This window comes from Gadus morhua, chromosome 23 (genome assembly GCF_902167405.1).
Source record: "Gadus morhua chromosome 23, gadMor3.0, whole genome shotgun sequence".
NCBI lineage: Eukaryota > Metazoa > Chordata > Actinopteri > Gadiformes > Gadidae > Gadus > Gadus morhua.
In genome coordinates, this window is record NC_044070.1 from 22,245,860 (window position 1) to 22,268,359 (window position 22,500).

General features: G+C 49.3%; 1 protein-coding gene across 1 annotated transcript in view; it reads right to left on the bottom strand.

The window, feature by feature from the left end:
- The window catches only part of LOC115537459 (cadherin-12), a gene marked incomplete in the record, with an annotated part of 113,537 nt that overhangs the window by 16,215 nt on the left and 74,822 nt on the right, over positions 1-22,500 (bottom strand). Inside the window, 2 exon segments of the mRNA XM_030349411.1 lie at positions 3,794-3,930; positions 10,140-10,393. Coding sequence (XP_030205271.1) covers positions 3,794-3,930; positions 10,140-10,393 — 391 coding nt within the window.

The following is a 22,500-nucleotide window of genomic DNA, read 5'->3' on the forward strand; positions in this document are numbered from 1 at the left end:
ACATCTATACACACACACGCAAGCACACAGGCACAAAGACTCAAACCATCCACTTATTTTCTACTTATTCCTTTTAAGCTGTCCTGATTTTTTATTCTCGACTCTGTATTTACCTGCAGACTACAGAGGAACAAATCGCAAATCCACATCTGATACTCCTCTACCCTATGCCGCTCTCTCTCTCTTTCTCTCTCTCTCTCTCTCTCTCTCTCTCTCTCTCTCTCTCTCTCTCTCTCTCTCTCTCTCTCCATCTCTCTCTCTCTCTCTCTCTCTCTCTCTCTCTCTCTCTCTCTCTCTCTCTCTCTCTCTCTCTCTCTCTCTCTCCATCTCTCTGACTCTCTCTCTTTCTCCATCTCTCTCTCTCTCTCTCTCTCTCTCTCTGACTCTCTCTCTTTCTCCATCTCTCTCTCTCTCTCTCTCTCTCTCTCTCTCTCTCTCTCTCTCTCTCTCTCTCTCTCTCTCTCTCTCTCTCCATCTCTCTGACTGTCTCTCTTTCTCCATCTCTCTCTCTCTCTCTCTCTCTCTCTCTCTCTCTCTCTCTGACTCTTTCTCTTTCTCCATCTCTCTCTCTCTCTCTCTCTCTCTCTCTCTCTCTCTCTCTCTCTCTCTCTCTCTCTCTCTCCATTTCTCTGACTCTCTCTCTTTCTCCATCTCTCTCTCTTCTCGCTCTCGCTCAGGCAACGGTGGGATTTTGCTGCATGAATGCGGTGGCTGCCGATGACCAGACCCAATGGCCCAAGAGGAGGAGGAGGAGCAGGAAGGAGGAAGAAAAAAAGGAGGAGAAGGAGGAGGTGGAGCTGGAGGGTGGAGAGTAGAAGAACGAGGAGGAGGGTGAGGAGGATGAGGTGGAGGGGGTGAAGGATGAGAAGAAGGAGGAGGAGGAGAAGGAAGTTCTCGGGGAGGAGGAGGAGGAGGAGAAGGAGGAGAGGGCAGAGCAAGGACGAGAAGGAGGAGGAGGGGGTGAAGGAGGAGGAGGAGGGGGAGGGGGCGAAGGAAGGACGTACAAGAAGGAGGAGGTGGAGGAGGAGGGGGTGGAGGAGGAGAAAGAGGAGATGGAGAAGAAGGAGGAGGAGGAGGAAGAGAAAGAGGAGGAGGAGGCATCGTTAGTTGACAGTGCTCCAGCGAAGGAACACACTCCCAGAATGGTCACCTCTCTTCCAGGCTCCCTCACTTCAGGGGCAAAGCCGTGCCAAGATGGGTTGTAAAGCACAACAATAATTGGACAAAGGTGGGACCTGGGGGGGCTGTGGTTGGGTGGGAGCGGCACGCACACACACACACACACACACACACACACACACACACACGGGTGTCATCATCTACGACGAGAAAAACACACCTTGACGTGCGGGTTGGACGCGACTCCCCGGCACGCGGTGCCACTAAGCCGACGAGAACCTCAAAGCAGTAATAAAACGACAGGACGGATCCTCCTGGGTCTCCCGTCTCTTCCCTTTATCGATGCGCGCCTGGGGGGGCCCGTTGTGCCCGCCTCACCGGTCCCGGTGGCTGGTGGGGGGTTGGGGGGTGGGGTGCCCAGCGTGGGGACAGACAACAACAGGCCGCTCCAGGCACGGAGGCGCCACAATGCTTCACGCGCCGCATGAGCCCGTCCTTCGAAGCCCGGTGAAAGACAAGCGTGCACGCGGGCACTAGCACACACACACACACACACACACACACACACACACACACACACACACACACACACACACACACACACACACAACGCCGTCCCTCCAGGTCGGGCATGGATCCGCCGTTAAGGGCTGTAATCCGAGAGTTACTACGTGTGCCAATCTTCATGTAGAACCGGTCGATACATTGCATACATAATTACTCTTTTTTACTTAGATTTAATTGTGTGTGTTGGAAGCTATACCGATCAACCCCGCCTGTTTGTTTAGAGTCACCGCTCCTCAGGGGGACGGCGGGAAACACCGAGAGGCATCGATCGCTGGGAGGTACTGGGCAGGGAGGGTCGGTGACGGGGGGTTGATGGAGGGGAGAGGTGGGGATGGATCGATGGGGGATGGAGGTTTGGACGGAGGTTGGAGGGGAGAGGTGGATGGAGCTACAGGTCAGGATGTGGGGGGGATTTGGATGGGGGTTTGTGGGTGGAGTTTTGGATGGGGCTTGAAGGGTGTAGGTTCGAGTGGGGGTTGGAGGGGAGAGGTGGCTGGAGCTAGAGGTCTGGATGGAGGTTAACAAGGTGGTTGGAGGGTGGAGGTTTGGATTGGGGAAAGAGGATGGAGCTTTTAATGGAATTGGAGGGGGGAGGTTTGAGTGGGGGTTGAAGGGTGGAGGTTTGAGTGGGGGTTGGAGGGTGGAGGTTTGGTTTGGATTCGCAGGCTGGCGGTTTGGATGGTGAGTAAATCGTGGAGGTTTGGATGGAGTTGGAGGGTGTAGGTTCGTATTGGGGTCGTAGGGTTTGGGTTCGTATTGGGGTCGCAGGGTTGCGATGTTGACGGCTGACGGAGGTGGAGGGGACAGTCCATTCGGCTGAGGCTGACTCCGTCAGGCGGGCGGGGGGGTTGATCAGAGGGACCTTGACACTGGCCGAGCGTGAGGCGGCTGACACCAGCTCACCCTGACACCGTGATGACACACACACACACACACACGCACACGCGCACGCACACACACTTTAAAAGTAAAGTCCAAGTTGCAAGCGGACACGTCAACACTCATGTAAGGATCATGCTTATACACAAACACACACACACACACACACACACAACCCACACAGCTGCGCACGCACACACACATTAAAAGTAAAGTCCAAGTTGCAAACACGTGACCACTCATGCGTGCCGCACGCGCGCACACATATGAGCACGCTCAAGGATCAAGCGTTTATACACACACACACACACACACACACACACATACACACACACACACACACACACACACACACACACACACACACACACACACACACACACACACACACACACACACACACACACACACACACAAGCACTTACACACACACACAACCCCCATCTAATTTGCATTTGGTCTAAATGAGAACCATCATTCCCATGTCACCATGGTGACCTTGGGGGGGAAGTGACTAATACGGTTTTTCAAGGCAATAAAAGCTCAAGTTTGGGCCTAGGCGAATCCCTAATGAATACCCAGCGTGGGTAATTGTGATGGAGCACCATCCTGCCTCAGAGATAATGACTTTGACGGCTCTTAGCAGATTTGATGACTTGATGACGATGGATTTTCTTATTTATCCGGAAATTTGCTTCACTTCCTGCAACAGAATCATAATTAGCTCCACCGCGCGGGTGTGCGTCTTACGGACGCACACCCGCGTTTCTTTATTGGGTTTGTCGTCTTTTTCCCGGAATCCGGCTCCATCTCATTCCCGCCACTCTGACAGTTTGAGAGGGGCGCTCCGGAAACGCACGTTTAACCGTCTCCGTAAGTCGTAAGCACGACTCAACTCCAGTTAAAAGAGAGTTTTTTTTTCTTTTCTTTTCAATGTCGACCCCATCAAACCCAGATGAAAGCGGAGGAAAGAAAAAGGCTGTTAAAAAACGAAAAGTAAAACGGCGAACGGGCAGATGTGCGGGGGAGGGGGAAGCCATCTTGTTTTACGGTCACCTATAAACCTTTCCGCGAAACAAAATGGGATTGAGTATTGACTTTAGCAGCAGAAGTGCCTTAAATCCGTCTAATGGATCACAGTGACAGAGTAGGAGAAGCGATGACACATGCGGCAATCACCATCACAGTCAGCATCGTTATTTCCTCAGCGTTTCAATCAGCTACTTACTGAGTTTGGTGGCCACAATAGAGATGTTGTGCTGGGCCACGTTCTCTCTGTCCAGCAGCTCGTTGGTGGAGATGGTTCCCTCCACGGGGTCGATGTCGAAGTAGCTGTCCAGGTCACTCTTCCAGTCTATGGAGTACCTGGAGACAAGGGGGGGACAAGACAGGGCCCAGGTGAAGGATAGGTCGCTCAGTCGCTGTTGAGTCATGAAGACGGCAAAAATTACTTTATAGGGAATTTGATTTTGAGGCTTTTTAGTTTCTTTCATATAAACTGAGAGTGACATTAGTTAAGCTAATTTATTGGAAGGATTGAGATAAAGAGGAAGAGGTAAAAATGTAGATAAAAGGCACAGAGAAACATCATCGTCATAGATGACTGGAAGTCGTGATTTGTAATGGACTAACTTTCATCATTGTCCCTGATGTAAAAAAAGTGGCAAAGAACATTCAGGAACATGACAATTTTCAAATGAGGCCGACACATGTATCTCAAGTGTACATCAATTGTGTTCACTGTTTTAAACGACATCAATGCCCTGTTTTAGAGACGTATGGAGCCAGGGCTTTGGAAATAAGCCTTAGGGCTTTATTGTGTCATCCTTGACTATCTTTATTGATATAAAGTATGGCACATGTTGTTGTTTCATATTTTTGTGTCAAGAACGGTCAAATAAAATCAATCAATCAGGGCTCCAGGTTAGTTCTGCTGAACATGGAGCATACCCTGGTCCGGCAGTGAATACACCCTGGGCACCACTACAGCGTCCAAACCCTCACAGGGGTCGTCACATCCCCTCCTTCCTCCCCGCGGGCTCTCGCCCGACAAGGGCGCTTTAAAGAATAGCGCCGGCCCAGTCAATCATCAGTCATTCCGGAGTGGTCATTTGGAGAAAGGCGCTGATGCGTACGTATTAATTTCAATCGGGGTAATAGGCCCACGCAGTGAAGCCCTGCTGACGCAACGCTTTCCCTCGGTAAAATACTATTAATTTTGCACACTATTGAGACGGCATCAATTCCGTAGTATAATGTTTGAACAGGAAGAAAGTAGGTCTGGGGAGCAGGCTAGGAGCTGTGCACAGCAAGGAGAAGGTTTCTCTGGTTTTTATGCCTTTTCGTTTGCGTCGCAATTGGGAGGGAGAACATGGAATATAATGGCTTGGAATGCAGAAGAGAACATTAATGTTCTCCATTGGTAAAACAAAAGAGAGACCATTTCTTCCGAGGGGTCTTGAGGTGTGACTTCCGAGATTAACTTTATGATTATAATGGAAGGGGGTTTTCGACCCACGCAGGCACGCAGGCACGAACGCACGCACGCACACACACACACACACACACGCATGCACACGCACGCACGCACACACACACACACACACACACACACACACACACACACACACACACACACACACACACACACACACACACACACACACACACACACACACACATATATTAATGAGGTGATTTAATATATACCACTTTTATAGTCGCCATGACTACCATTAGAAATACGTTCCCTACTTACCCCCATGTATTAGTCACACATAGACACACACACATGGACAAACACACACGGACACGCACACATGAACACACACATGGACACGCACACATGGAAACGCAAACCAGACTGGCTTTTCAATGCACGGTTTCTCCAAATTTTCTAATGTGGCTTTAACCAGTTTTTTGATAGCAAACTGTTACATAATTGTTGGCTGCTGCTAATGTATGTTAATGTCGGTCATTAACATACATTAGCATTTCATGTTTTAAGGTTAATGCTCAACGATTAGCACTTCTCCAAATCATCGGTGCATTATTGTTTTTGTTAGAATATTTGCGAAAACCAGCAATGTTTCTGTCAACAACTTTTGTTTTAAAAAAAACCCAATTATTTCTGCATGGCTAAATACGACGTTAAAAACATACGCTCAGGACAACATTGAAATAACAGTGCATCAAATATTAACCACGCGCCCTTTCATATCCCAAAGACCCCGGCGCGTTGTTATGGCGACACGACTGCGCGCATCAGAGGTCGAGGCATTGCCCTCCCTGATTACCCCTAATCGATCGGCCCTGTTCACCGCTAAAGTTCAGAACCTTCCGCACATCTACCTCCGCACTCCGCTCTCTGCCGGAGCGGACGATGGATCTGCTGCCAGCTCGGTGAGGCTCTCAGCATCAAGGCCACGTCCTCCTCTGACCCCTCTGGAGGGAGGCGTCTCCAGCTACACGGACACGAGGGACTCAGCCCAGACTGCGGCTGCTGTAACTTGGAGGGGAAGCTATTCATCTCAAGTACTGCTGGGGCTCCCCCCTCTCCCCCCTCTACTCTCTCCTCTCCTCTCTCCCCTCTCCTCCTCTCCTCTCCTATCCCCTCCTCCCTCTCCTAGCCTCTCCTCTCCCCCCTCCCTTAGCCTCTCCTAGCCTTTCCTCCCCTAGTCTCTCCTCTCCTCTCCTCTCCTCTCCTCTCCTCTCCTCTCCTCTCCTCTCCTCTCCTCTCCTCTCCCTACCCACTCCTAGCCCCTCCTGGCCTCTCAGTCTTCCAGGGGATTGTGAAGATTTGGTTCTGTGTGCTCTGGGTTTCCGTGGAGCTACTCAGGGCCGAAGGATAGTGCTAGGACGTGTTGGAATCCCAGCCACAAGGCAGTGGTGTTGGGTTTCCAAACGTCCTCCCTGCATCCTGAAGCTGAAAACGTCTGACCCTGAACGCTCCCCTGTTCCTGATCTATATCTGAATCCACTCTAAGTGTAGCATTGGATAAAAGGTCTCCTAAATTACTTAATTGCAGTTAACCTTAGTACTGATGTTTCTCTCTTATGTTGACCCACGGCGTGCTTTTTGTTGACTTGAAGCGAGTGATTAAGTATAAAGTAATTTTCGGAATTGCTCCTTTCAAAGTCATGCTTGTATTTTGGCAAAGCATACTGAGCAATAACACGCAAAAAATAGTATTATTCATGAACTCATTTACAGATCAATGTATGCCAAATATGCAGACTCTCCCTCCGTCTATAACTCAATGAGGGTAATAAACCAACCATTCATTTGGGTACTTTGATCGACTGAAAAGGCTTACTATGTGTGTGCCGGTGTGTGCTTGTGTGACTTGTGTGTGCATGTGTGTGTGCTTGTGTGTGTCTGCCACAGTGTGTGCAGCCTCGAAGTGAATACAATCGTGTCAAAATAGTTTATTGCGAGTCACTTTGATGAATTTGGCGCCTAAACTCAGCCATCACCCTTTCCGAGGATCGATAGCCTGCTATTTTTTTCCCTCCCCTGAAGGCAGGCCCCGAGCCGGCCAGCGTGTTTCATTTGTTCTGCGGTCCGATCTCGAGATGGCTCTTAGCCGTGGCCTAGTTGTGGAAAAGGCTGAAATCAACCAGCCACCCCCAAACCGTGAGCGAGATTGAGCTTCGAAAAGCCAATGAAAGCCTGCATCTAACTCCCACAATAGCACTGCAGATTGTCTCTGTGTGTGTCTCTCTGTGTGTTTGTCTCTGTGTGTGTCTCTGTGTGTGTGTCTGTGTGTGTCTCTGTGTGTGTGTCTCTGCGTGTGTGTCTCTGTGTGTGTGTGTGTGTATGTGAGGAAAAAGCAAGCACTTATATTGCCAGCTTTTATAAATGTTTGCAAGTAATTCCGCAGGTTTTTATCCAAAGAGAGACATACAGTGGTTTCCAGAGACAAATTATCCTGAATTTTCGTTTGGGAATTAATTAAATGTCCTCCATCTACCATCCATCCGTCTCTTTTTCTAGATGATTGAATATTGAAAGGGCTTTGTTGGCATTGAAAAAATAAACAAATATACATTGCCAAAGCACAAAAAGTAAAGTATCTATCAATGAACCCACCCAGGAGTATGTTCAGAGGAAAGAGGAGTTTGCTGAAGCTGGACTCCAGGTTCACTACACGTTACTGAACTAATCGTACAGTTCAAATAACCGACATTTGACTCCAGCTTTGCTGCTAACAACAGCCCGCAGCTAACAGTTAGCCCTTAATCCAGACACTCGTTCCTACCTGGGGATAGGGCACAGGATCGAGGCTTTAGATAGCTTTGACTTCTCACACACACACACTGACACGCACGCACACGCGCGCACAAAAGAATAATCGTATCTTATCCCACAGTGAGTATATATATCCCTTATCAATCTAACTTTTGATGTTGAGCGGGCTCATTACCATCGACGAGGGCCCACAGAGAATGTAAAGAGTTTGAGGCCGGACTCTTGGAACATTCTGCTGTAGATATAAAAATTAATTAGCGCGTAATTGCATTCTTTGACTTGTAATGGGAGTATAGACCATGGGGTATTACCCCTCAGTCTCCTTAGCAGGCAAGATGAACTTTTATTTTGAAAAGTTCAGCACTGCTCGGCCTTTTCATGTTAGAAGTTCAGAGTGTGTTTTTACAGTTCTTCTCACAGTTCCAGACTGTAAAAAGGTTGCAGGTTGACTAAAAGGTTAAAACACCTTCTCTACCCCCCCCTCCCCCTCCCCAGCTCACCCCATCCTCTCAAGTGCTTGTCCTGTTGTTCCATAACTATTTTGGGATTTATATGGATACGAAACGCAAAAGTTCAATTAAAGCAAGAAGCTTCTTCAAATCAATCGACGATGCAGTATTCATGACGATGCCTTGGTCGTGCCAAGCCCGCGATTGCTCCTGCTGCCCTTTACGTACACTATTATTAAACAGGGCTGTTTGAGTGAAGGTCTAAAAGCATAGTTCTCTATGCATGACGGGCCAATGGACCTATTGTTCCGATGAGGAAGACAGCTGCGCTGCCCTGCGATGGCGCGCGACCGAACAATGTCTGCTTTAGTGCTGGTGAATAATGGAGGAGAACGAGACAAAAGGGAAGAAGTCAACATCAGAGGCTTTTTTTTTTAGATTGTATTTATCGTCTCTTTGTTGTATTTCAAGAAATCTCTGCCTTGTCCATTTTGTCGTTCTCACTGGAATTAAATATTCATAATCACGCCCCCCTCCCACAAACACACAACAAAAAAACACACGGACACACAGACACACGGACACACACAAACACGCACAAACACAAAAGGGACCTTGAGTGTTTCTAAGGGGAAAATCGTAACAAATAGATTAGAAATCGGATCTCATTCATTTTTAACCAGACACTCTTGTCTCTCCTTCTTTCTCCGATCCGCCTCCCTACTTTCTACTTTCGTCTTTCTATCACTGCCTGGGCGACCATTGTTGTCCAATGTTCTAGGGGGTTCTTAATGCAGGTACCCACCTAACGCTATTGGGTGTGTGTTTGTGTGTGTGTGTGTGTGTGTGCGTGTGTGTGCGTGTGTGTGCGTGTGTGTGTGTGTGCGTGTGTGTGTGTGTGTGTGTGTATGTGTCTGTATGTGAGAGATGAGGAAAGTAAGAGAGTGATAATAATTTTTTTTATATCAAACTGAATAACATTTTAAGTCTAATGAAAATATTTTTCTCAAATTTGAAAATAAACCATTGTTCCTCTGTCACCAATTAAATGCTAAGAGAGAGAGAGAGAGAGAGAGAGAGAGAGAGAGAGAGAGAGAGAGAGAGAGAGAGAGAGAGAGAGAGAGAGAGAGAGAGAGAGTAATGATTCTTATAAAAACAAAGAGAATGATTCTTTCATAATTATTTTAGACTGCACTCGTCTACGTTTGAATTCGAAAATAAACCATCACTGAGGTCCTCGGCCACCAATTAAATACTCCAAACGAGATTGAGAGGAAGGGAGAGAAAAACCGGAAGTAATTATTATCTTTATATAACAGAAAATACAAATGTTTTAACAATTCTTAAAAATTGTCTGACAGCTTAAAAAATATGCCACTAGTTCGTAAAAAAAAAAAAAAATTCATCACTAAATACCAGCAAAAACAACCAAACATCCCCCATGACATGCACTACCAACGACGACAACATTCACAATGTGTTTTAAAGGTCCCATATTATACCACCAGGCGTGAGTGTGATTAGCCGTGACAGGCTGTTTTGAAATTCTGCCTCTTCCGACATCACAAGTGGGCGTGTCCACCTAGGCGTATGACGGATAGATGAGCAACGTTTGCTACATTTCACTGGGTATGCTGGTAGACCGCTCTATCCAGCACACATCTAGGTGGACACGCCCACCTGTGATGTCAGAGGAGGCAGATTTTCAAAGTGAATTGTAACGGCTAATCACACTCACACCTGGTGGTATATATGTCACCTTTAAAAAACAAACAAACTTCCCCATGACATGCATTACCAATGTCCACCAGCGGGGGGCGTTTCGACAACATTCACTTCGTTTCCTTTTCCGTTCTTTTTTGTTTTTCTCTCACCTGACGGGGCTGTTGCCGGCGTCCAGGTCCTGTGCGGTGACGGCGCCGATGATGGTGCCGGCCGGCGTGTCCTCGTACACGTCCATGAGGTAGGCGGGCTTGTTGAAGACGGGCGGCTCGTCCACGTCCAGCACGTTGATCTTCACCGTGGCCGTGTCCTTGAACGCCCCGTAGCTCTGGAAACGCGGGTCCGGGTGGGCGTTGGTGGCGTCCACCTTGAAGGTGTATGCCTTCTTAGACTCGTAGTCCAGGGGCTGAAGAAGGTAAAGGGAGAGAGAGGGGGGAGAGAGAGAGAGAGGGAGAGTGGGAGAGTGGGAGAAAGGAGGAGGAGGGTGAGAGCGATAGAGGGTGAGAGAGAGAGGGGGAGACAGCGGGAGGACGGTAAGAGAGAGAGAGGGGGAGAAAGGGGGAGGAGGATAAGAGAGAGGGGGAGGAGGGTAAGAGAGAGAGAGGGAGAGAAAGAGGGAGGAGGGTAAAAGAGAGAAAGGGGGAGAAAGGAAACACGGTACGGATTATTATATTACCTTTTTGAATTAAATTGCTTTTCTAAATTGAGGGCGAATTGCACCTTTCGTCTCCAACTCTTTAAAATTCAGACAGAAGGGGTCGTAATTTTTTTGTAATTGCTTTTTTACATGCATTTGACTAAACCGACGCGCGAATCAACAAAATAATCAACAATCGAAATGAACGAGACGGGGAATAAAACACAATGTGGCAAAAACCCAATCAGATACAAAGAAAATGAATCATTCCTTTTTAATTTCAATCCGCATCTCATCTCATTTAATTAAAACCTTCTCCCTGAGTGGCAGAGGGTTAATACTTTTCTCCAACACCTTCGGCAAGCCCGCGAACGCCGTAAAGGTCAGGAATAAAGTTAAAGGGGGGGGGGGGGGGGGGGGGGCTCGCGAAGGACGAAGCGCAAAGAAAATGGCGGGCAGGAGTGTGTGTGGGTGTGTGTGTGTTCTTGTGTTTGTGTGTGTTTGTGGGCGTGGGTGTGTGTTGGCGGGGGCGGGCCAGGTTAACGACTCGCTCACCTCGCCGCGTTCAGGGGAGGAAGGAGGAGAGGGAGGGGGAGGAGGGTGAGGAGGAGGAGGAGGAGGAGGAGAGAGAGGAGGAGGAGGAGGGAAAGGAGGGAGGAAGGAATGTCAAGTCGATCCGCTCTTTCCCTTTTTTCCCCGTCACTGTCCTTGTTCAGCAGAACGCTCTTTGAACCACCTCTTAGAGCGGGCCGTGTTCCGGGCACCGACAACCCCCCCCTCCGGGTCAATTAGTCGGGGGGGAGAGAGGGGTGAGGAGGGGGAGGGCGGGGAGGGAGGGTGCTGTAGAACGCCGAGCGGTTGCGAAGGTGTAAACACCCGCCAGAATGTGACACCCTGGCGTGTGCGTTGCGTCTGCCCGTCTCCTGCTCGCCGGCGTGTGACCGAGCGCGCGGCGTGCGTCGGTTTTTTTTCTCGGGTGGGCTCGCTCCGCAGCCCCGTCACGCTCCAGCGCTCCGCCGGTCACATGAGAGACATTCGCTTTCTCGTGTACTTCAAATTGACTTACACGCAAACCGCCGCCACCGCACCGCCCCGGGCCGAGCCGGTGCTATCTCGCTCGCCCTTTCCCCGCCCTTCCCGGCGTCCCGCCCTTCCCGCCAATCGACACCCAACCCCCACACACACCCACACACACCCACACACACCCCCACACACACCCACAAACACCAACATACCCCCCAGCTGGGCGATGAGCAGGGAAACAGCTGGTAATTGCGGCTGACTAGAAAGAGAGGAGAGAGCTAAAACGAAATAATAAAGGCACGAAAAGACGGGGAATGAGACCGATGGAAACGGAATCGGCCCTCGAGAGAGAGGAAGGAAAAGAGACCGTTGGTGTGAGTGTGAAACATCTCTGACACGCGTTGCGCGTCTCAAACATGAACACATGGGCGCGTCCGGGCCCAGTGAAGCTCTCCTAAAGCCTGGTTCTACGGAAGATAACGGGCGCCGGCCGGCCTCAGCCATGGTTTCCGTGGAATAACAGGCGGGCGAAGAAAACAAAAAATAAATACAGAAATGAAAGTGAAACGGTGTGACGCCGGAACAAATCGGAAGGCAGGCGATCATTGACCATCAGCCCGGGCGATTGGTTTGATTACAGTGTGCCGGATGAAACCGTCTGCGAGCACCGGTAGGATTCGTCAACGGTGGGAAGCTCTCCGGTGTCTCTCTCGATCGCTCTACGTGAAAAGACCCCCAAACTTGCAGGGTGTAAGAAAAAAGGCATAGCCCCAACCCCCCAGATTGTCGTCGGTTACATCTCTCCCGTTGAGCTTTATAGTTCAATCTCTCAAAGTCCTCACAACGACCGTAAACCACCTGCACAAGCAGTGTGGCCCCACCGACGGAAGCACCATATATATATAAATATATACGTATAAGATCATCCCTCACTGCTCTTTTGCTGTATTTATTGCATCCCCGACACGGCGCAGACAATATAAGAACCTCTATTTCGTCTCGCTCAAGGTGTGCGTGTGGGTCACACAAGGAGAGCAACACAACGGCAACACAACATGAGATAACGGCTAACTCCACTTACCTATATAACACAAACCAACCGAGAAGCCTGCCGAGAAAAAGTAGTGTAGGGTCCCCACTTTGTCTCTCCTGCCCGAGGAATACGAGCTGAATACAAAAGAGGAGAGTGTGTACTGTTGCGTCCCGATTGTTCCGAACAGCGCGGAGGCTTCTGGAACGAGCAGGATGGGACATTTCGGTGCCGTCGTTAATCTTTTTTATCGTTCATCCCCGCTGATCCCTCCCTGCACACATTTTGAAACAAAAAGTTCTGTATTGCAACAGGGACACAGCGGGGCCCAGTAGCCGCGGTGCCTACGAGGATACAGCAGAGCTCAGCCGAAAAAACCCAGAGTACAGGTTGAAGGGAAGGGTGAGGACAGGGACAGGGTGACGAGGTGATGAGGAGATGATGTACGGTGAGGGAGTGCCGGTGCCTCATTAGTCCCAGCCCCCCCCCCTCCTCGCCCCCCCCAGGGAACCAGAGCAGAAAGGGGGACACCACTCACCAGCTCTACATGCTGTGTCACTACAATTAGCCAGAGAGATGGTGGATTGCCCCCCAAGTAGGAAGGAAGGCCCCAAACTCTTCGCCCGCCATGTCTGTCTAATCCTGGGGTAATTGGCAATCGAAAGATGGAAACATGCAGGTGTGTGTGTTTGTGTAGTGTGTATGTGTGTGTATGTGCGTGTGTCGGGGGTGTATCTGGTTGTGTGTGTGTGTGTGGGTGTGTGTTTGGCTATCTGGGGAGAAGGGTGAATCAAATTGCTGAGAAATCAGATATTTTCTAAACACCTGCTAGAAGCTCCTTAAAATTCATGGATAGAAAAACTGGGAAAAAAGGTTATTTATTTAGTTTATTTTTAACTCTCCAACTAAACCACTGAAGTCACGTGGGAGCTGGAGACTGTGAGTGGACCACCCGGTCCCTTCCACCACTTTCATTGCAGCCATTTAGCATTTCGCTTCTTTTTTCTTTATTCTCGCTGGCTCCAAATGCCCGAGTGGAACTGCTCAGACGACAGCTGAGAGCCGGCACCGGATGAGAAAGGAAAAGTTTCCATTTAATTCAGGTTGAAAGGTATGAATTAACGTCTTGTAGCAGTGCGGACTCATCTCTCAAGCCGTTCAGCGTGGCGAGGAAGAACCCGAAGTAGAGGTAGAAGTATATTCCCTCATTCATGTCAAAACCCCCCCCCCCCCCCTTCCCCCCCAGCATGCGCACACACACACACACACACACACACACACACACACACACACACACACACACACACACACACACACACACACACACACACACACAAAAGCACACACACAAACACACAAAAGCACACACACACACACACACTAAAGCACACACACGCACACACACACACACACACACACAAAAGCACACACACACACGCACACGCACACGCACACGCACACACACACACGCACACACACACAAAAGCACACACACAAACCCACAAAAGCACACACACACACACACACACACACACACACACACACACACACACACACACACACACACACACACAAGCACACACACACCAACGGGACTTCCGCTATGATTAAACGTCAGGCCAATCTCACAGATTAACTTTGTCTGGAGAGCGGGGGGAGGTCGTTGGAGATGGAAGTAGAAGACGAAGAAGAGGAAGAAGAGAAGGTGCGTTAATGGGGCTGACGAGCGTGTGTGATGGACCCGATGGCGGGCTTGCGTGGAGGCCGGGGCCGCAGACGCTAATGTCTCCCCGCCAAGAAAACGCTGGAAATAATACGGAAAATGGGTTCAGGGAGGGTAATGAGAAATCCTGAGCTAATGAGAGGAAGTGTGTCACGGCTTGACTGGGTGAAGGCGGGAGGTGTGGTGGAGGAAACGGAATCAAATCAGAATCGAACGCCATAGGGGAAATATCAGAAGTCATGGGAGGGAAGAGAGCCCTGATTCTGACGGATGGCGTGGTCTAATGTTCCCCGACGCGACCTAGTTAGATGACACATGGCCGTGTGTGTGATCCTCGCCACATTTGACCCGTACACATCCATATGTTTAAGGCGTTAATACCACAGCGAGGGAGCTGACTGACGCCAGGGAAATGCACCCAGAGAAACAATGACACGAGTCGCACACGCGCACACATGGACGAGCAAAAATGCATGCACTCACACACAGACACACACATGCACACAAACACCCATTCACACCCACGCACACGAAAAAAATCACATGCATCCAATTCAATATAAATTTGTGCTGCGTACGCACGCACACACACATAAACAGACACACACACACGCACACGCACACACACACACACACACACACACACAGAATCACAAACACACACACACACACACACACACACACACACACACACACACACACAAAACAACCACATGCATCCACTTCAAGCTCAATACGTAACTTCCTCACGCAGATACAAGCCGAACACACGCAGAGACACATGTCAGGGCGACACATTCACAGACGGGGGGCCCCGTCATGGCCCGATGTCTCCGCTCAGCTCCTGCACGGGTCCTCTCTCCTCCTCCGCCGCCGTCGCCGCCGGTGACGGAGCGTGCGCGGTGGAGGAAGTGTACCCTTGTAGCAGCGACGGTATGTGCAAAGAGAGGAAGTGGCCCGTTTCCGCGGCGGCGTCGGCCGCGGTGCTCTTCAACATCACAACACAACGCACTTGAAATTCCAGACAGGCGGCGCCGCGCCCTTTGATATGTAAATGTGCACCTTCGTTGCACTGGCAGCGGCGTTTGAATGGGGAAACTGCAAGCTCTTTTTTTTTTTTTACTCTCCCTGACTCCAATCGGTTCAAACCGTCGGGTTCCGAGGGGAATTGAGTTAATTTAATCCGGTTCGGCGCACGCAATCTACCAGGTAGAGTGGTGTTGTTTTTTTGTGCGATTGTTGTTACATAAACAGCGCTTGTATCGTGTATCTTGCGAGTGTTCTTTTGTGATGACTGCGGCGCGATCGAAGCTTTTGAGGTTGCGCCGTTGAAAATGTGTGTTAGATGCTAGATGTTTGTGTTGTTGTTGTGTCAGGCCGTCCGGTCTATGATTCAGTCGATCCGTCCGCGAGTTAATCTGTCCGTCTGTCAGACGTGAAGTACCGAGACGTTCCCCTGGTTCCGATCCGCACGCTGCGGTGAGAACATTCTCGCGAGTCGTTAGTCAGATAGAGCAGTTTATTTTGGAGGTGAGGGGAATGGGTGACATACATTTTTAATGGAGGGGGGGGGGGGGGGGGGCTGTTCAAGTGGAGTTCAGTGCTACAATAGCAAACCGCTCACCCCCCCGCTCACTCCCCTTCCGCCGAGGCCCTCGGCGGAACCCAATCTCTGATCGATCAGGGAGGTCGCTTTCATTGCCCCTGTGGTGGAACGAGCGCTTACAGGTCAGCTGACCAAAATGGTAGAGAGTCATCAGCATCGTCATCGGTGCGATTCAACGCCAGACCGTGGCCACGTTTGAATTGCCTCGCTTCGTTCCCTCATTGCCCATCGTCGAGATAATGATCCCATCATCCGGGCGCTGATTATGGGCTTGAGAATCAATCGGTGTGACGGGTATTGGCTGTTTCTGCCGGCGCCATCTCGATTGGATGAATCGGATGCCAGAGAAAAACGCAGTGCATCATGGGACGTAATGGAGAAATAAGTGTGCAGCTGTTGCATACTTATTTTACAGTGCATTATGGGTATTAGGAAGAGCACTATAGGGACCAGATTAGTAAAACCACATTAAAAACAAAGACAAAATGGTGAAATCCTAAGTAGAGCGCTCTATAGGGGCGAGTGTACCGGGGTGAACTGAGTTGTTTATTTGAACACGTTTATCTTCGGCGTTCTGACGCACCACACCGGCAACCTGAGGAAGACGAGTTCAAAGCCGAGAAATCTCAAACAATGCTTTTTAATCTGGGAGGTGCGACGCCTCTCCTCGGTGCCATTAACGACTGCTTTATATATTCACAATACCACTTATGAATCATTTACCCCCCCCCACCGCCACCCGCGTTTGATTCATCCCTCGCGAGTAAATCAAAGCCGATGCCACACACACATACACACACACACACTCACGCACACACACACAGGCACACAGACACACACACACACACTCACACGATCACACACACAAACACTGTTACCAGGATGAGCCTTGCGGCGGTGGAAGGATTGGAGGCAGTGGTGGGATGTGAGCAAGGCCGTTGGCCTGAATTTATTCAGGTACAAAAAATGGTCCGTATGGAGGCAAAAATGAATGAACAAAAACCGAAATCAATAATTCAAAATAACTCAACATCTAAACATTCAGTAATCCGAAAAAACGTCTTCCCCTCGGCACTAATGAAGCCCTTGGCTGGCCTAAGGGCCAGGTGTTGTCACCAGCTCACCTCAGACCCTTCTGCCCCACCTACATGATTTGGACCTGAATATATCCTCCATGGCCCAAACCATCCCACTCTTAATTCAATTAACCCTCCCCTACACATTTCTGATCTACCTATCCCCACCCCTAGTTACCCACCTTACTCCAGACCTATTCGTCTAAAACCCAACCTTAACCTCTACTTCCCTGACACCTTAAATATTCCCAGAGTACCCCAACACACCCTCTCTCCCCACACACTTGGTCTCGCCCGTCTGACGTCACCCCCGCAACGCACAAATGTTCTTCCGGACTTCACGTCGGGTCCTCCCGCAGCCCCCGACACCCGGAAGCCAGCGCAACCGTAACGTGAGTGTTTTTTTACGTTGTCCTTGTTTGTACCGTGTCCCCTGACCGGCTTCCTCATAACGCATGTTTTTTGTTTGTTGCAGGTGGCGTCATGAACGTGTTGGAATGATCTGTGTGTGTTTAAATAAAAGGGTACTTGTAAATCCCGGTGTCAGTCCTTTTTGTGTCCATTGCCTGTGGTAACGGGCAGCCGCACCGTTACAAACACACAACGCACAGATGGTCACACTACCACACGCATACACACATGCATGCACAAAACATGAACACACACACACACGCACACACGCATCTAATTCCAGTCCTGTGACTCAAAGCGATCCTCTACAAACATCACCACCCGTTGGAGATGGGAGAGGCCGTAGAATCCCACAGACTCACCGCCTCCAGACGGACCAAGAACAGAAATACGTGGTCGTTGGATAACCAGAAAACAGATGTTACCAGCATTATTTTTTTAAAGCTGCAAACATGCGAGCCGGATGTAATTTAGATTCCACGCGCGAAGCAGGTGAACGCATATCATAAACAGCTCTGCACTCTCACAGCGTTACCCAGCATCCTCTCTGATCCAGGGAGGAGGAAGCCGTTGGCAGGGGGGGGGGGGGCCCGGTCGGCTGACCCGGGGACGCCGGTCACCTTCCCGTCAGCACAATGCGCCCCCCACCCCCCCCGCCCCCCCGCCCTTGAGGGGCCGGGGGCCTGCCTCCCCTCTGGTGTCTCATTTTGGGGGGGGCGGGGCCCTAGGGTGTGAGGAAGACCAGAGGGAACCACTATGACTTTATGGGGACGCCTTTAGAGACGGTGGCCTAGTTTGTGTGTTTGTTTTTTGGCCCTTGGCTGGTTCCAGTGCGGGGGGTTGTTGTCTTTGATGAGAACGGAAGTTTACTTTGTGTGTGTGTGTGTGGATGTGTGTGTGTGTGCGTGTGTGTGTGTCGGAGGGGTGTGTGTGTGCGTGTGTGTGTGTGTGTGTGTGTGTGTGTGTGTGTGTGTGTGTGGTAGGTTTGGCGGGACTATTTGAAAATAATATTTTTTAGAATGACAACATTCCATTCAAAGTAGAACGTTTTTGTTTGTTAGTGTGTGTGTTTGTTAGTGTGTGTGTGTGTGTGTGTGTGTGTGTGTGTGTGTGTGTATCTACGTGTTGTGTATCCAAGTATGGAGCGTATCATGTCTGGAGGAAGAAGTGGAGGAGGAGGAAGAGGAGGAGGAGGAGGAGGAGGGAGAGGAGGAGGAGGAGGAGGAGGAGGAGGAGGAGGAGGAAGAGGAGGAGGAGGAGGAGGGGGAGGAGGAGGAGGAAGAGGAGGAGGGGGAGGAGGGAGAGGAGGAGGAGGAGGAGGAAGAGGAGGAGGAGGAGGAGGAGGAGGAAGAGGAGGAGGGGGAGGAGGGAGAGGAGGAGGAAGAGGAGGAGGAGGAGGAGGGAGAGGAGGAGGAGGAGGAGGAGGAGGAGGGAGAGGAGGAGGAGGAAGAGGAGGAGGAAGAGGAGGGAGAGGAGGAGGAGGAGGAGGAGGAGGAGGAGGAGGAAGAGGAGGAGGAGGAGGAGGGAGAGGGAGAGGTGGAGGCTGGTGTCGCCTTTTTGGGTCTCATCATGGGGGGGAGGGGGGAGGGGGGGTTCTGTTTGGCGCCACTCCAAACAGAACAGGGGTAGCTTACGGGTGGGGCCTCCAGGTGTTGTTTCAATCCATTACGCCCACAGCACCGGGGGCCACAGAGGGAGAGACGCTCTTCATCCCCCCCCCCCCCCCCCCCCCAGGCTGCCAGTCTGTCATTCACTGCTGCCGCATCTCTGCTTGTTTAGTTCCTTTCTTTACTCTCTCTCTTCGCTTCCTTTCTCTCGCCCTGCGGCGCACAACACACGCATATGCGCACGCACACACACACACACACACACATGCACACACACACACACACACGCACACACAGAAGCAGATCGCTGGGAGATGAGTACACTCATAAATGAAGACTCACTCATGCACACACACACAGACACACACACGCAGGCGTACACACACACACACACACGCGCACGCACTTACACACGCACGCACGCATACACACACACAAAAGCACATGAATGCTTGTGTGCAAACATACAGGCAAAGATACACGCACTCAGATGGATGACATATCTCAAGGACTGTCTCTCTCTCTCTCTGTCTCACTAACTCATACACGTACGCAGACATTGCAAGACTAACTTTCATTAGTCCCAAACCAAAAATGCACACGCACAAAAACATATACACACCCAGATTGACAAACGGATTGAACACGCTCAAACGCACAACCAACCACACACACACACACACACACACACACACACACACACACACACACACACACACACACACACACACACACACACACACACACACACACACACACAAACACAGATTGACTAACTCCCCCCCCAATCTCTCACCGACAATAACACAGAGCGCATTGGTTGTTTGATCAGATGCTTTCCATACTTTAACTTGCAGTGTTCTCTCTCTCTCTCTCTCTGTCTGTCACAAAATTTCGGTCTGTCACTCTCTGTCTAATTCTCTCGCTCTCTCTCTCTCTCTCTCTCTGATTCTTTCTTATTTATAATTTGCTTACCATTGGATCTCGATGAATCCAATGGTAAGTAGGTCATTCCTACATTATTTAACCTTAGGATCTCAGGTTGGCAAAATTGCATAAACACTGAATACTAATAAAGGATAGTAATTATGTGGGTTACACACACACACACACACACACACACACACACACACACACACACACACACACACACACACACACACACACACACACACACACACACACACACACACACACTACAGACAAACAAACTCCGTCTTCGAATGGAACGTAGTCATTCTAAGCATTCATCCTTTTGAAATAGTCTTTACTACTGTAACAGAAATATCAAAAACCCGGAGACAGCGCTATTGGATTCAGTATCCAACATGTAATCATCGCCCCTTCTATTTTTATTCCCTCATTCTGTCGTAAAAAGATGGTTTCCCTCATCTGCGGTGTCACTGGCACATTACTCATGTGGAGCACGGCGGCATCGCTTCAGCTCATCAGCACTAAGAGCCAAGTAAGAATTTAAACAGTTCCTGCGAAATGATTCACTGTTCAAACGGGCTGCGCTAATGACACTTCTGATAGAGAAATTAGGGATCGGACTGCGTCTGCCTTTAGTGGAATTAAGGTTCTTAATTGATGGCAACCGAGACTAGGAAAACAGGGCGACTCAGAGGGAGCGAAGCCAAGAGCCGTGACTTTGAAAAGTGGGGAAGTGTGTGTCTGTGTGTGTGTGTGTGCTGGTGTATAGGTGGGATAACTTTGACTCGCCCTGCTACGTGGTCATGCGTCAGCGCTCTTGCTGGGGAGGGCGGGGGGTTAAAGCTATGATGGATCGCGGGCATCAGAGATTCTGGTTTGGCTAAAAGCTTTCTGTTTGAAATGTCACGAAACGCAGAAACATCGATCATTTGAATGTGTTCTTTGTCGACGAAGGCAAGGAACATCTTGCTCAACTAGGGATGAATGGTGAGGTGTGTTCTTTTTTAAGATACACAAGCAACCATCAAACATTTATTGTGTCTCGGAATACACTTCTGTGTGGTTCTGTGCTATATGTTGAAAGCAGAGAGAAGATATTTTCAGTTCCCGCTGAATTACTGCGACCATTTTTTTTTTAGAGACTCACCGACCTGAGTCACAATCAAAGTCAGCACGGTTAAGTTTGCCCATTTCCCATTCATTATTTCTGCAATTAATGAACATGAGATTTCAATTACGTGTCAATTGAGTGGTTAAACTGTGTCACCTTCATCACATGAAAGCAGGGTGTCAGAACTCATTTCAGAAGTGCAGGGTCGAAATGTAAAGGTTCTTTCTCCTCTCTCTGCTCTCTATTTAAAGCATTGAGGTAGCCTATATACAAGAACTGCTAACTTACTAACAGCCTGTTCTACTTGAGTTTGAATCTTGTTTTATGTTGTTTCACTGTATTGATTGGCCCCAAAAAGAATCCCCTACACTTCAACAAGGCAAGGCTCAATCAAGTTGTAATATGTTATCATATAAACTTGGTGTGTATTCATATATATCATGCCATGACACTGAACACAGGGAATTGAGATTAGATTCAGATAATTTATGAAAATAAACAGCGCAAGAAATTAATTTGCAAACATGTAAGATTGGTGGTAGAAAGTATGCTAGACTGCGTGTAGAAAATATGATGTTCTGCCCTCATCTTCATACACCACGAGTTTTTATGTTACAGCTACGGTGGCAAGTCAAGTGAAAGAAATTGAATCTGAATCAATTGATGCAAATATTCACCTGCTAGGACAATGGCCTTTACATATTTTCTAAATGTAATCGTACTCTTTTGTCATCTGAATAGTGAAGTTCATCTTTAGCCTGCTTCTTACCAAGGTAGGATTTTGAAAGAGAGAGAATAAGACAATTTGAAAAATAATCAAAGAAACAACCAATATATTATCTAAACATTTCATTTTTGGTAAAGGGGTAGGCCAGGTAAACAGTAGCCTAGACCTCTAGACAGAAAGGATACCGTTTTGCAAATACCGGTACCAAAACTAAAATGTCTGCATCTGGTCCACATTGTTTCTAATGATGAACGAACCTAGAAACGAGCTATCACAACATAGTTCAAGAAAGTTGCACTCCAGGGTATTGCTGTTGCTTTGGTCAAACAGAGTAAACATTGAAGCGACGATGAATCCAGAATGGCGGCGTTGCCATGATAATCTACCGTAATGGTTAGAGCGGACGGGAGTGAATGATGCGTCATTTACCGTAAGTATGGCAATCTAGGGGCATTTGGGCCGTTGTAGTGTTTAGCATCCTAAAAACACATGGGAGAAGGATGGGAGAGGGGGTGGCGGAGATTGTCCCCCCGGGTCCCCTAGTTCAAGTGCCCTTGCCTTACGGCAATGAAAATAATAGTTTAGTACCTTTCACTGTGTTTTATACACCGGGCCCTTCTCCCCCTCCA